The sequence below is a fragment of the Mobula hypostoma genome, chromosome 3, assembly GCF_963921235.1.
Source record: "Mobula hypostoma chromosome 3, sMobHyp1.1, whole genome shotgun sequence".
NCBI lineage: Eukaryota > Metazoa > Chordata > Chondrichthyes > Myliobatiformes > Myliobatidae > Mobula > Mobula hypostoma.
In genome coordinates this window covers 1,274,563-1,289,950 of record NC_086099.1, presented here as the reverse complement: position 1 = coordinate 1,289,950, position 15,388 = coordinate 1,274,563, and the positions used below count along the sequence as shown (strand labels likewise).

Sequence of the window (15,388 nt, the reverse complement as noted above, 5' to 3'; positions counted from 1 at the left end):
ACTCAGTATTCAAGATGAGATAGTAAATTGGATGAGTCACCGGCTTTGGGAGAAGTCAGAGTGTGGTAGTAGAGGGTTGCCTCTCTGACTGGAGGCCCGTGGCTAGTGGTGTGCCACAGGGATCAATGCTGGATCTGTTGTTGTTTGTCATGTATATCAGTAACCTGAATGTTGACATGGTTAGCTGGATCAGCAAATTTGAGGATGACACCAAGACTGGGGATGTAGTGAACAGCAAGGAAGACTATCATGGCTTGCAGCGCAATCTGGATCAGCTGGAAAAATGGGTTAAGAAATGCAAAATGGAATCTAATACGGACAAGTGCGAGGTGTTGCACGTTGGTAGGACCTAGGTCTTACACGGTGACTGGTAGGGCATGGAGGAGTGCTGTAGAAGAAAGGGATCTGGGGATACAGGTCCATAATTCACTGAAAGAGGACATGGCTTTAAGGGGTGGGAAGTTCAAGGGGGATATTAGAGGAAGGTTTTTTACTCAGAGAGTGGTTGGTGCGTGGAATGCACTGCCTGAGTCAGTGGTGGAGGCAGATACACTAGTGAAGTTTAAGAGACTACTAGACAGGTATATGGAGGAATTTAAGGTGGGGGCTTATATGGGAGGCAGGGTTTGAGGGTCGGCACAACATTGTGGGCCGAAGGGCTTGTACTGTGCTGTACTATTCTATGTTCTATGTTCTATGAAAGTGGTGCCACAGGTAGATAGGGACAGAAAGAAAGATTTTGGCACATTGGCCTTCATAAACCAAAGTACTGAGTGAAAAAGATGGATGTTATGCTGAAGTTGTATAAGACATTGGTGAGGCCTAATTTGGAGTATTGTGTGCAGTTTTGGTCACCTACCTACAGGTTGAAAGAGTTCAGAGAAAATCCACAAGGATGTTGCCAGGTCTGGAGGACTTGGGTTATAAGGAGAGATTGAACAGGTCAGTACTTTATTCCTTGGAATGTAGAAGACTGAGGGGAGATTTGATGGAGGTGTACCACAATTATGAGGGTTATAGATAGGGTAAATGCATGCTGGCTTTTTCCACTGAGATTCGGTGGGACTACAACCAGAGGCCATGGATTAAGGGTGAAAGGTAAAATTTTAACCACCTTGTCCTGTATTTCTGCAAGGAACCCCTCTGTTTCTGGGAAGCGGTTTCCAACTCTGAGTCAGGTGCTCAATGCTTCCTTGTCACCATCTCGTCTGCTCTGATCATTGGGATGTCTCCCATGGAGGGTCATACTCACTTCACTGGTTAATGTTTTCTTCCAAGATTTGGCCTCTCATTTAAGTTTGCTGGTCTGAATTTCTTATCACGATTGCATATGCACACATGGAGTGCTGAATCCTGTTCATTTTTAATGAAAATATATACTTAGAAGTTTTATCTGACTGTTGTGTGATTTTTTTTAAATGTTCTTCTTCCTCCTTCTAACCAAGGTCGTGTTAATCTAAGTGAGTTTGAGTGTAGTCTTTTCTAACAGTCATTTTAGTTCTTACTTATCTTTGTAAATTTTATTGATTGAAATGGGGCCAAGCTATTTTCATTAAAAAATGTCAATGTTGGTATTGATGAAAGTGTTTACTGCCTTTGTTGTATTTGTTAACTATTGAGCTCTGTTTGACAGGGTTTTTTTTAAGCCTGGAACTAAATTTTGTGAAAGGTTTTCCCTATCTCTGACTACTTTCTATTTTCTTTGCTTGTTGATATTCCAGTTGCGTGGGTATCCCAAGGAATGGACTTCGCCCGAAATGTTGATTCCCATCCATAGATGCTGCCTGACATTGTGAGCTCCTCCAGCACTTTGTGTGTAGTTCTCTAGATTTCTAGCATCTGCAGGTCCTCTTGTTTCCCAGATACTTACATGTTTCTTGAAAGAACAAGCCAAGAACAAGCTGGTAGTGAAGTTCTGTGGCTCTGTTGGTAAAATATTAAATAAAATCATTAGAAAGAGGTGGTATAGGGTTGGAAGGTGTAGCATCTGTGGTAGAATTAAGGAACAGCAAATGTCAAAAAAATATAAAATCCGTGATGGGATTTGTATAGAGACCTCCAAACAGTGGTAAGTTTGTGGTCCACAAATTACAGTGGGAGATGGAAAATGCGTGCCAAAAGACCAATGTTACAATAGTCATGGGGGATTGTCGTGCAGGTGATTAGGAAAATTAGGGTGGTTTTGGACTTGAGGAGGAATTCCTAGAATGCCTACAAGATGCTTTTTTTAGAGCAGCTCGTGGTTGAGCCCACTTGGGGATCAGCTATTCTGGATTGGGTGTTGTAATGAACCAGAATTAATTAGGTCACTTAAGTTCAAAGAACCCTTAGGGGCAAGTGATCTTAATATGATCAAATTCACCCTGACATTAGAGAAGGAGAAGCTAAAGTCAGATGTGGAATAAAGAGAATTAGAGAGGTATGAGAGAAAAATTGGTCAAAGTTGATTTTGAAAAGAACACGGGCAGGGATGATAACAGAGCAGCAATGGCAGGAATTTCTGGAAGCAATTCGGAAGGCACAGGATATACACATCACAAAGAGGAAGTAGTATTCTAAAGGTAAGGTGACAAAACCGTGGCTGACAAGAGAAACCAAAGACAACATAAAAACGAAAGAGAGGGCATGGAGCAAAAATTACTAGGAGGGAGTGTGGGAGTGTGGAACAAGCTAACATCTGACATGGTAAATGCGGGATCACTCTTAAGTTTTAAGAATAAATTAGATAAGTACGTGGATGGGACAGGTCTGGAGGGTTATGGACTGGATGCAGGTCACTGAAACTAGCGGAATAATGTTTCAGCACAGACTAGAAGGGCCAGATGGCCTGTTTTCCCTCGGGATCAATAAAGTATATCTATCTATCTATCTTTTCTGTGCTGTAGTGTTCTATGGTTCTATGTGGAGGCATTAGCAATGATCTTTCAAGAATCGTGAAGGAAATTATATCCTAATTAGTTTTTTTTCCTTCACTACTCCCCCTCTCCCAGTTTCACCTGTCACCTACCACTTCTTCCACCCCTTTCACCCCCTTCGCCCCCACACCTCTTCCTCTGACGTCTCATCTGTTTTTCCCCAGTGCTGATGAAGGGTCTTGGCCCGAAACGTCGACTGTTTACTGTTTCCCATATATGCTGCCTGGCCTCCTAGGTTCCTCCAGCATTTTGTGTATGTGTTGCTTGGATTTCCAGCATCCACAGATTTTCTCCTGTTTTTGATAAAAGCAAAAGCAGGGTCATATAATATAGCAAGAAAATAGTGGGAAGTTAGAGGATTGGAAAGCTTTTATATAACCAACAGGAGACAACTAAAAAAACACAGGAGAGACAAGATGAAAGATTAAGGTAAGTGTGCCAATAATATCAAGTATCAAAAGTTTTTCAGATATATAAAGAGTAAAAGAGAGGCAAGAGTTGATATTGTACTGCTGGAAGATGATGCTGGTGAGTTAGTAATACAGCAAAGAAATAGTGGCAGAATTGTGGTAAGTATTTTGAGTCAATCTTCACTGTGTAAGACACCAGCAGTATAAGAGCATGAGACATAGGAGCAGAATTAGGCCATTCAGCCCATCAAGTCTGCTCTGCCATTTTATCGTGGCTGATCCCGGTTCTCACTCAACCCCATGCACCTGCCTCCTCGGCATATCCTGTAATGCCCTGACTGATCAGCAAACTATTAGCTTCTGCCTTAAATGTACTCACAGACTTGGCCCCCACTGCTGTCTGTGTCACAGAATTCCACAGATTCACTGCTCTCTGACTAAATAAAATCCTCCTTAACTACTCTAAAAGGTCATTCCTCAGTTTTGAGGCTGTGCCCTCTGTTATGGCTACCCCCACCATACGAAAAGTCCTCTCCTCATCCACCCTATCTAGACGTTTCCACATTCGGTGGGTTTCAGTGAGATTTACCCCCCACAGCCGCATTTATTAAACATAGGTCAGTGCAAGAGTACAGGCCCAAGGCTGGCAAAAACTCATGTCTTAACCCCTTCATTCCCAGAATTATCTTCTTGAATATCCTCTGGACTCTCTTCAATGACAACACACATTTTCTGAGATATGGGTCCCCAATAGTCTAAGTGCGGCCTAAGTAGTGTCTTATAAAGTACCAGTATTATCTCCTTGCTTATATATTCCACTTCACTTTAAATAAATGCCAGCATTGCATTTGCCTTCTTTACCACGGACTCAACCTGTAAATTAACCTTCTGGAAGTCTTGTCCAAGGACTCATATTTCCTTAGTTACGACTTTGTAAAGTACCAGCAGCAAGAGATGACAAATTGAGTTGTGTTTTAATAATAAACCCACGATATTTATTTACATCTACTCAAAAATATAGAAAATTAAATAAACTACTTTCTTACACAGAAGCACCTATAGCTCCCTTACAGTCAAACTTAGAACCCATTCTTAACAAACCTTACTCAAGCACAGTCGTAAAGTGGCAGATCAGAGAGTCCCAGTAATTCACGAAATAGGTGAGAGGAGAGACTTGTGGATTCACAGTGCAGCGATGAGGCGATCACGACGAATTCCAAGGATTCCATGGCTAGCGAATGAAAAAACGGGTACCGAAGATCCCAGCCGAGGAATACTGTTCTGAAGTCCACGAAGAGCGACTGCCCACAAAGTGACTGTCATGAGATCAACACACATGGATCATACGAGGGACAGACACGTCTCCACAATGCACAATGTGCCCCTGATTAACCCATTCATTAGGGTTTGGGTAAGCATTAGACTTTACCCTTCTCGATCGTGAGCTGTTCCCGGATAGCTCGAAGTCTGCAATCTTCACTCTCTCTCTCTTTCCTTTGACTCCCTCTCTCAGCACTGTGCCCACATTTCTTTTATACCATCGGCATATGTCATAAGGTAACGCTCACAGAAACAAAACTGTGGACTCCCAGGAAAATGAAACTGTGGACACATAATATCTCCCCCCAAGAAGAGAAAATTTTGATCTGTAAGAGTAAAATTTTAACTACAATCTACAATATGTGGAACAATACATATACGGTTATCATACAGCACACTACAAACTAATACAATATATTACCGGAGCATATACAAATATTAAATTCCACTCCATTATTAAAATTACATTGCAAGTTTAACATCTGGAAAGACAATCGGCAATTACATTATCTTTGCCTTTAATGTGAGTTATCATGAAATCATACTCTTGCAAAAACAAACTTCAATTCAGCAACCTTCTATTTTTGTTTTTCAAGAACACCAATGGATTATGATCTGTATAAACCACAAGTGGTTTCTGAGCTGGTTAAACATACACATCAAAATGCTGCAAAGCCAAAATAAGTGATAATAATTCCTTCTCTATGGTGGAATAATTTATTTGATGCTCATTGAATTTCTTTGAGAAGTAAGCCACAGGATGGTCAGCATCTTCATAATCATCCCTTTGTAGTAACACTGCTCCTGCAGCTTCATCACTGGCATCCACAGGTATGGAGAACGGCTTTGCAAAGTCAGGTGACTTGAGCACAGATTGGTGACATAAGATAGCTTTCAATTTATCAAATGCCTCCTGACAAGGTTCTGTCCAAACAAACTTTTCACCCTTCTTCTGGAGGTTAGTCAATGGGAGAACAATATCTGCAAAGTTCTTATAGAACTTGCGATAATATCTGGCCATTCCCAGAAATCTTCTAAGAGCCCTTTTCCTGGTTGGAATGGGAACCTTAGAAATTACCTGAACAGGAGCCAACCTGCCTTGACCTACAACATAACCAAGACAGGTCACAGTGGCATGGCCAAATTCACTCTTAGCTAGGTTAATTGTAAGGTTGGCTTTTGAGAGCCTGTCAAACAGCTTTTCCACTGCAGTGATATGGGCTTCCCAAGTGTCATTCCCCATGACTAGATCATCAATATAGGCTTCTGTATGTTCTAACCCTTGAATTACATAATTGATCATTCTCTGAAATGTTCCTGGAGTATTTTTCATTCCAAATGGCAGAACATTGTATTCATACAACCTAGAAGGCATCACAAAGTCAGAAATTTGTCTACCTCTATCTGTTAATGGAACACACCAATATCGTTTTAGCAGATCAATCTTTGCAAGAAATTTAGCTTTTCCAACCTTGTCTCATCCACTCTAGGGATTGGATAAGCATCTGTTTTTGTTACAACATTGATTTTTTGGTAATCAGTGCAGAACCTGATACTACCATCTGGTTTAGGTACCATGACACAAGCTGAACTCCAATCTGAAGTAGAAGGTCTAATAATATCATTTTCTAACATATAGTCAATTACTTGTTCAGCAAGTTTACATTTTTCAATATTCATATGATATGAATGTTGTTTTATATGTTTGTTATTACCCACATCTACATCATGTAAGCCACTGTGGTTCTTTTTGGGATATCAGGAAATAAATCCTTAAATTTCATAATTAACTGCTTCTTCTGCTGCTGCTGTGGCTGTAAATGGGCCAGTTTCTCATCAATATTTTCCAAAATAGTTGAATTTGTCAATCTGGCTGAAATGATGTTCGGTTTAAAATAGGCCTCAGATAGATCAGCTAATAAATTTCCAGAGAGCTCACACCCATCTTTGTTTACAGCAACCGCCAGAGCTGCAGTTTGTTTTTCATGACACAGCTTAAGCATATTTACGTGACAAAGCTGTGTTGGCCTTCATCAATCTGGCATTTTGATTACATAGTCCACATTATTAACTTTAGCCACAATGTCAAAGGGACCATGAAACTTAGCTTGTAGAGGGTTTGTTTGTACTGTGACGGGGTCCTGAATTACCCCTATGAACTGTGCTTTTGAAAGAGAGAGAGAGTTATTTAACACCAGCATGTTGTTTTGAAAAGAGAGAGAGAGAGAGAGAGAGAGAGAGACTAAGACTAACTGTTGGACTCTCACTTTAAGGAACGAGAAAGAACTGGTTAACTTTTGGATTTCTGCTGAGTTGGAGTTGGAGATGGCACCGAGCCGCTTGTAAGTTGCTATGGTGACCGAAGTCAGGGTTATTTAATGGACAATAGATGTTATAGAAACATAGAAAATAGGTGCAGGAGTAGGCCATTCGGCCCTTCGAGCCTGCACCGCCATTTATTATGATCATGGCTGATCATCCAACTCAGAACCCAGCCTTCCCTCCATACCCCCTGACCCCTGTAGCCACAAGGGCCATATCTAACTTCCTTTTAAACATAGCTAATGAACTGGCCTCAACAGTTTGCTGTGGCAGAGAATTCCACAGATTCACCACTCTCTGTGTGAAGAAGTTTTTCCTAACCTCGGTCCTAAAAGGCTTCCCCTCTATCCTCAAACTGTGACCCCTCGTTCTAGACCTCCCCAACATCGGGAACAATCTTCCCGCATCTAGCCTGTCCAATCCCTTTAGGATCTTATACGTTATGATTTTCGGCAGGTTGTTAATACTTCTTCAAGGACTTTTGTCTGCTTACATTTCTTACACAGAGAGAGGAAGGAGGAGTTATTTGAATGATAGCTGGTATCCAGCTCGGGAAGATAAAATAGGAGGTCAGATGATAGACCTCAGACACATGTTTTGGACACTGAATGAGCATTGTTGTGCCCGCAGGAAAAGTGGGTGTTGGAGGATCAATCAGGCGGATCGATCTGTCGCTCTTGCAGTGAAAGAAAGAAAAGGGGTTGACTGGTGGGGAGTTGTCCATGTGTCCACCCTCGCCTGGGGGATAGCTCCACCACAGAAAACCGGTCCCCTTTGTTAAAATCACAGTCGGTGACTTTTAAAGGATTTCGAAGGACAACAAGATCGACGGCGTTAGCTCACCTGAAGACTCAAATCTCTCCCTCTCTCTCTCTCCATCACTGCTCAACTCAATACCACGAACTGAACTTTACTCAACATCGTAAGACTGTATCTTTTTACCCCTAGACTTGAAGAAGCTTGGTTTTTCATAGATATTTCCACACTTAAACCAATATACTTACTTATATATATAATCATTGCTAACCTGTTTGATTTATCTACAGTTATATTACTGTATTGCATAGTTACTAATAAATATTATTAGTTAATAGCAATACTGGACTCCAAAGTGTTTTCTATTTCTGCTGGTTCTTTATTCCTGTAACGGGGTTCGTGACAGTACAGGAAACAAAACAAGCACTTTATCTCCCGGCTTGAATTCTGGCTTATTTATCACACCAAGTTTTCATTCTTTCCTGGCTGATTTTAAATTTTCCTTTGCTAGGTTGCAAGCCCTTTGCAATTTTCCCTAAACTTCAAAACATAATCTAGCAAATTAACGTGCATGTCATTGTTAACCCACTGTTCCTTTAACAATGCCAAAGGTCCTCGGACCTGGTAAACAAATACAAGTTCAAAGGGACTAAAGCCTAGGGACTCTTGTACTGACTCCATTACTGCAAATATAAGCAAATAAACTCCCTGTGATGGGGTCCTAAATTACCCCTATGAACTGTGCTTTTGAAAAGAGAGAGAGAGAGGTATTTAATGCCGACATCTTGTTTTGAAAAGAGATAGAGAAAGAGAGAGAGACGAAGACTAACTTTTGGACTGTCACTTTAAGGCACGGGGAGGAACTTTTGGATTTCTGCTCAGTTGGAGAGAGAGAGAGCACCGAGCAGCTCGTAAGTCACTATAGTGACCGAGGGTGGCGTTATTTGATGGACAATCGATGTTATGATTTTTCGGCAGGGAGTTTATATTTCCCAAGCACATTGCCTGCTAGTGCATTCTTACACAGAGAGAGATGGGAGGAGCTATTTGAGAGACAGTTGGTACTCAGTATACTGAGATAAATAGAAGGTCAGATGATAGACCTCAGGCACATGTTTTTGGACACTGAATGAGCTTTGTTGTGCCCACAGAAAAAGTGGGTTTTTGGAGGATCGATCAGTGGCTCTTGCAGTGTGAAAAGGGAGTGACCGATGGGGAGTTGTTTGTGTGTCGAATCCTCGCCTGGGTTGATAGCTCCACCACAGAAAAACGGTCCCCTTTGTTGTGGTCACAATCGGTGACTTTTAAAGGATTTCGGACAACGACGAGAAGATCGACGGCGTCAGCTGACCTGAAGACTCAAATCTCCCCCTCTCCATCACTACTCAACTCAACTCCACGAACTGTACTGATCAGCCATGATCTCAGAATGGCAGTGCAGGCTCGAAGGGCTGAATGGTCTACTTCTGCACCTATTGTCTATTGAACTTCACTCATCATCGTAAGACTATCTATTTACCCCTAGACTTGAAGAAGCTTGGTTTTCATATATATTTCCACACTTACTGATTTACTTACTTACATATAATCACTGCTAACCTGTTTGATTTACCTACATTTATATTACTGTATTGCGTAGTTACTAATAAATATTATTAGTTAATAGCAATACTGGACTCCAAAGTGTTTTCCATCTCAGCTGGTTCTTTAACCCGTCACGGGGTACGTGACACTCCCTCATCCCAAACCTTCTCATTTTTAATACAGACTGTCCTAATCATGGTTTTGAGGGTAGAATTGAATCTTTCAAAGGTCCCTTGGGATTCTGGATGATACACGGATGACATAATCTGTTTGGCTCCCAGTTTGTAAACTACCTGCTGGAGTAATCCTGACATAAAATTAGTCCCTTGATCAGACTGAATTTCTTTCGGCAAACCAAATAAAGTAAAAAACTTTACGAGAGCCTTCGACATAGTTTTGGCTTTTATATTTCTGAGAGGTATTGTCTCTGGAAATCTAGATGCTGTACACTTGATAGTTAGCAAATACTGATGACCAGCTTTAGTCTTTGGCAATGGGCCAATACAATCCACAATAACTTCAGAAAATGGTTCACCAAATGCAGGAACAGGCTGCAGCGGAGCCACTGGGGTGACCTGATTAGGTTTACCCACAACCTGCAAGTGTGACAAGTCCTGCAAAATGTTGCAACATCTTTCCTCAACCTAGGCCAGAAGAATTGTTTTAAAACTTTGTTCACAGTTTTATTCACACCTAGCTGGCCACCCAACAATTTACTATGGGCCCAAGTTAAAATCTCATTCCTATAGGTTTTTGGAACTACAACCTGGTGAACAATTGCCCATTTGCAGGAACATCAGGTGGTCTCCATGTCCTCATTAACACTCCATCTTTGAAGTAACATCCTACTGGCACTTTATCAATCTCCTCACTTGAGAGAGCTTTTTCTCTTAAAACTTAAATCTCAGGGTCTCTGCTCTGTTCTGCTATAAACTCCTTCCTAGACAGAGATAAATCTTTATTATCAGATTTAATACCTGGATCCTGGTGAAACAATGAAGGCAGAAAAGTCCCTGACAAGTCATCAAAATCTGATTCCCTATTTGGGCTATCATGAGTAGCTAAATCATGCTGCACAGGACCCATCTGCATTGGCAATTTACTTGGCGCTAGCTTGAGTTACTGCACACGAGGGGTAAATGTTAGGGTCTACCTTTGAATCATCATTGATTGGCTTAGTTGTCAGCTGCACTTCAGGAACAACTTTACCACCTGCTAGGTCATTCCCTAACAACAAAGAAATACCTTCCACCGGTAAACTGGGTCGTAGTCCTACTTTAACAAGTCATGTAAGTAACTCTGATTTCAAAATTACCGTGTGCAGAGGCACAGAGACAATGTCGCCTCCAATGCCTTTGATAAGGTTTATCTCACTAGTGACAGTCTCGTCACCAAACTTTAGAACACTATCAAAGCACACAGGTAAGTGACTGAGAAGCCACAGTATCTCGAAGAATTTTCACCGGTACCAGGATTGACCCTTCCTTTACTGAAACAAACCCATCTGAGGTAAAATGAAGGAATTCTTTCCTAACCTGACCAGACGTTTTAGCCATTGACAGAGCTTCATCAGAATGCGCAGATCCTTATGCGTTCATGGGTGTTTCAACATTTTGAACACAGGCCCCTGGAACTGCCTCCTTTTCCTTCTTCTTTTTCAGAAGGAAACAATTAGCCATAACATGACCAGGTTTCCTACAATAGTGACAAGTAGGACCAGAGCGTTTCTACTTTAACTGCTTCCCTTCATCCCTACCTTTGTCACTAGACCCAGATTTGATTTCTGGTTTACCCTGATTATCCATGCTACTCTTTTGGAAGGTCTTACTCAGGGTGAACTTAGCCTTGTGCATTAGAGCAAACTCATCTGCTAATGTAGCAGACTCTTGTAAAGTGGCAGCATTCTTTTCATCCAAGTATTTCTTTATGTCATTGTGGACGCACCTTTTAAATTCTTCAATTAAAATTAACTCTTTTAGTTTCTCAAAATTACCATCCACATTTTTAGATGTGCACCATCTTTCAAAACACACAGATTCCTCATAAGCAAATTCCACGAGTCTGGTTCACAGACTTCTTCAAATTTCTAAACCTTTGCCTATAGGCTTCTGGAACCAGTTCATAGGCTTTAAGCACAGCCTGTTTCACAATCTCATACTTAGCTGCATCTTCAATTGATAGGACAGAATAAGCCTGCTGAGCCTTACCCTAAAATACACTCTGTAACAAGAGAGGCCAGCTTCCTTCCGGCCACTTCAGGCTCTGAGCAACTTTCTCAAAATGCTGGAAGTATTTATCAACCCTAGTTTCATCAAATGGAGGGACCAGTTTAACTTCCTGACTGGCCACAAACTTATCACCAGAGTCAAACGCTAGACCCCTTTGCTCCAACTTCTCCATCTTCTCTAAATCAAACCTCCTTTGTCTTTCTGCTTTCTCCGTTTTCCTGCTTCTTCAGCTGCAAACCGCCTCTGTTTTTCTGCTGCCTCAGCCTCAAGCTGTTTTCTCGTAACTCAAACTCGAGCTGTTGTAGTCTTCGCCTATCCTCAGCTTCCATCTTTAGTTTTTCCAACTTGTACTGGAGCTCAAGATCACTGGGTTTACTTTCAGGAAACAATTCTAACACCCCCTCTTCAAACTTCCTCAAAGAAATATAATGCTCAGCTATTCTCCTCTAAATCTGCACATTTTTCATAGACCGTTTCACCTCAGTAAGTTTTAGATTTTTAGCAATGGCCAACAAGTCGTGCTTTCTGGCATCCCCTAATGCCTTAGGGTCCGGCGATGCCAGAAATGCCGCAATATCCATCGCTGCTGGTTTCCCTACACAAGTCAATCAAAAGCGTACTAACCAATGAGTTCGATAATCGATCAATCAATAAGCTCCAATTTTATTCATATTGCGGATGAGCTCCCAATTTTGTTACGACTTCTTAACATACCAGCAGCAAGAGATGACTATATTTATTTACATCTACTCAAAAATATACAATTTTAAATAAACTACTTTCTTACACAGAAGTTAACAGTGTTATGCGTCTATAGCTCCCTTACAGTCAACCTTAGAACCCGTTCTTAACAAACCTTATTCAAGCAGCGTCTTACAGTGGCAGTTCAGAGAGTCCCAGTAATTCATGAAATAGGTGAGAGGAGAGACTTGTGGATTCACAGTGCAGTGACGAGGCGATCACGGCGAATTCCAAAGATTCCACGGCTAGCAAACGAAGAAACGGTTACCAAAAATCCCAGCCGAGGAATACTGTTCTGAAGTCCACGAAGAGCGATTTCACAAAGTGACCGTCATGAAATCCACACCCATGGATCATACGAAGGACAGACACATCTCCACAATGCACAGTGTGCCGCTGATTAACCAAATCCTTTGGGTTTGGGTAAGCATTACACTTTACCCTTCTCGATCGTGAGCTGTTCCCGGATAGCTCGAAGTCTGCAATCTTCACTCTCTCTCTTTCCCTCGACTCCCTCTCTCAGCACTGTGCCACACTTCTTATATACCGTCAGCATACGTCATAAGGTAACGCTCACAGAAACAAAACTGTGGGCATGTAACACCTTCTGTACTTCTGTTGTTAGAACCTTCTCCCCAATAAGATAATACTGAACGGCCTCTCCCCTGGGTGATCTGACTGGTGTACCAGTAGTTGAGATGACCGAGTGAATCCCTTCCCACATTCTGAGCAGGTGAACTGCCACTTCCCACTGTGAACTGTCTAGTGTGTCAATAGGTCAGATTATTGAGTGAATCCATTTCCGCAGTCTGAGCAGGTGAACGGCTTCTCCCCAGTGTGAACTCGCTGGTGTCTCTGTAGGGTGGATGACTGAGTGAATCCCTTCCCACAGTCTGAGCAGGTGAATGGCTTCTCCCCAGTGTGAACTCGCTGGTGACTCTGTAGGGTGGATGACTGAGTGAATCTCTTCCCACAGTCTGAGCAGGTGAACGGCTTCTCCCCAGTGTGAACTCGCTGGTGTCTCTGTAGGTTGGATGACTGAGTGAATGTCTTCCCACAGTCTGAGCAGGTGAACGGCCTCTCCCCAGTGTGAACTGACTGGTGTGTCAGTAGGTGAGATGACAAAGTGAATCCTTTCCCACAGTCTGAGCAGGTGAACGGCCTCTCTCCAGTGTGAACTTGCTGATGCCTCTGTAGGTTGGATGACTGAGTGAATCTCTTCCCACAGACTGAGCAGGTGAATGGTCTCTCCCCAGTGTGAACTCGCTGGTGACTCTGTAGGGTGGATGACTGAGTGAATCTCTTCCCACAGACTGAGCAGGTGAATGGCTTCTCCCCAGTGTGAACTCGCTGGTGACTCTGTAGGGTGGAAGAGTAAGGAAATCTCTTCCCACAGTCTGAGCAGGTGAAATCCCTCTCTGCAGTGTGAACTGACTGGTGTGCCTGAAGGTTGGATGACCGAGTGAATCCCTTCCCACAGTCTAAGCAGGGGAACGGCTTCTCCCCGGTGTGAACTCGCTGGTGAGCCATTTGTTCAGTGGACCGAGTGAATCCTTACCACAAATTCACCAGATGACCAGCCTCTGCCCAGTGTGAACTGACCAGTGTGCCCATAGATGGGAAGACCGACTGAATCCCTTCTCACACACAGAACAGATGAATGGCCTTGTCCCAGTGTGAATTTGCTGAGGTACCTTCAGTTGAGATGACTGACTGAATTATTCCTACAGTCTGAGCAGGTGAATGGCCTTTCCCCTGTGTAAAATGATGAACATGCCAGTCGGTCAGATGATCGAGTGAACCCTCCCCACAGTCTGAGCAGGAAGGATGATCGAGTGAATCCCTTGCTCCACTTCTTAAATATCTGGACAGAGACAGCAAAACTGGCATGTGGTTTTCGAGATTCCCATAGACAAATTCCTTCTCGTTTTTAACCTGTAAAAAGATTTACAATATCCATCAATGGGTGAATGACAACATTTCAGATGAGATCACTTGAGTTGTCAAGGTGTGATCTGGCATCACACTGTTACAGTGAAGTTCAACCCAAGTTTCACAGAAAGATCATCTTCTAACTGGGCACAGTGCTGGTATCTGGAATGACCATCAAATTCTCTGATGCTGTTCCTGTCTCTATAAGAATGGGGCATTTCTGCCATCTCCAATCTGTGACCTGGCTCAGTTTGACTCTCTCCATTGGTATTATTCCCTGTTCCCGCTGAGCTGCGTAGGTGCCTGGCCCCACAGTAACTGAAACACTTTCACATAAATAGCCTTTGTTGATGTGCAGCTGGGGTTTTCTTTTATGTAGTATTAATTTGAAGTGCCACAATTTTAATGCCATATAAAAAATTCCTGCTGAGATGAATGGTTGGTCCGCACAGCTGTTAAAAGGATTTAGAGTGAATATTAGATTAGATTATGAGGACACTCAGTCCTCGTTTATTGTCATTTAGAAATGCATGCATTAAGAAATGATACAATGTTCTCCAGTATGTTATCTCAGAAACATTAGTATTATTTCAGGTTCTTGTCACAGTCATAGAGAAGTACAACACAGAAACAGGTCCTGTGGGCCATCTAGTTTGTGCTGAACTATTTAAACTGCCCACTGCCATACCCCTACCATCCAGGTACCTCTTAAATGTTGAAATTCAGCTCGCATGCATCAGTTGTGCTGGCTGTTCATTCCACACCCAGATGAGCATCTGTGTGATGAAGTTTCTCCCATGTTCCCCTTAATGTTTCACCTTTCACCCTTAACCCATGGCCTCTGGTTGTAGTCCCATCCAGCCTCAGTGGAGAAAGCCAGCTTGCATTTACCCATCTATGCCCCTCTATCACAATCAAATCTCCCCTCAATCTTCTACATTCCAAGGAATAAAGTCCTGACCTGTTCAATCTTTCCTTATAACCCAAGTCCTCCAGACTTGGCAACATCCTTGTGAATTTTCTCTGAACTCTTTCAACCTCTTTTACATCTTTCCTGTAGGTAGGTGACCAAAACTGCACACAATACTCCAAATTAGGCCTCACCAATGTCTTACACAAGCCAACATAACATCCATCTGTTGTCAGTACTTTGGTTCATGAAGGCCAATGGGCCAAAATC

At 42.3% G+C, this 15,388-nt stretch overlaps 1 protein-coding gene across 5 annotated transcripts in view; it reads right to left on the bottom strand.

Annotated features, from left to right (window-relative positions):
* Positions 1–7,045: 7,045 nt before the first annotated feature.
* LOC134343802 (zinc finger protein 235-like) overlaps positions 7,046–15,388 on the bottom strand; it is a 44,415-nt gene continuing 36,072 nt past the window's right edge. For all 5 annotated transcript variants that reach the window (XM_063042547.1, XM_063042550.1, XM_063042551.1 and 2 more), the window contains one exon: positions 7,046–14,211. In XM_063042547.1, the coding sequence (XP_062898617.1) occupies positions 13,060–13,806 (747 nt within the window). In that variant the 5' untranslated portion in view covers positions 13,807–14,211 and the 3' untranslated portion in view covers positions 7,046–13,059. The remainder of the gene's footprint in view (positions 14,212–15,388) is intronic.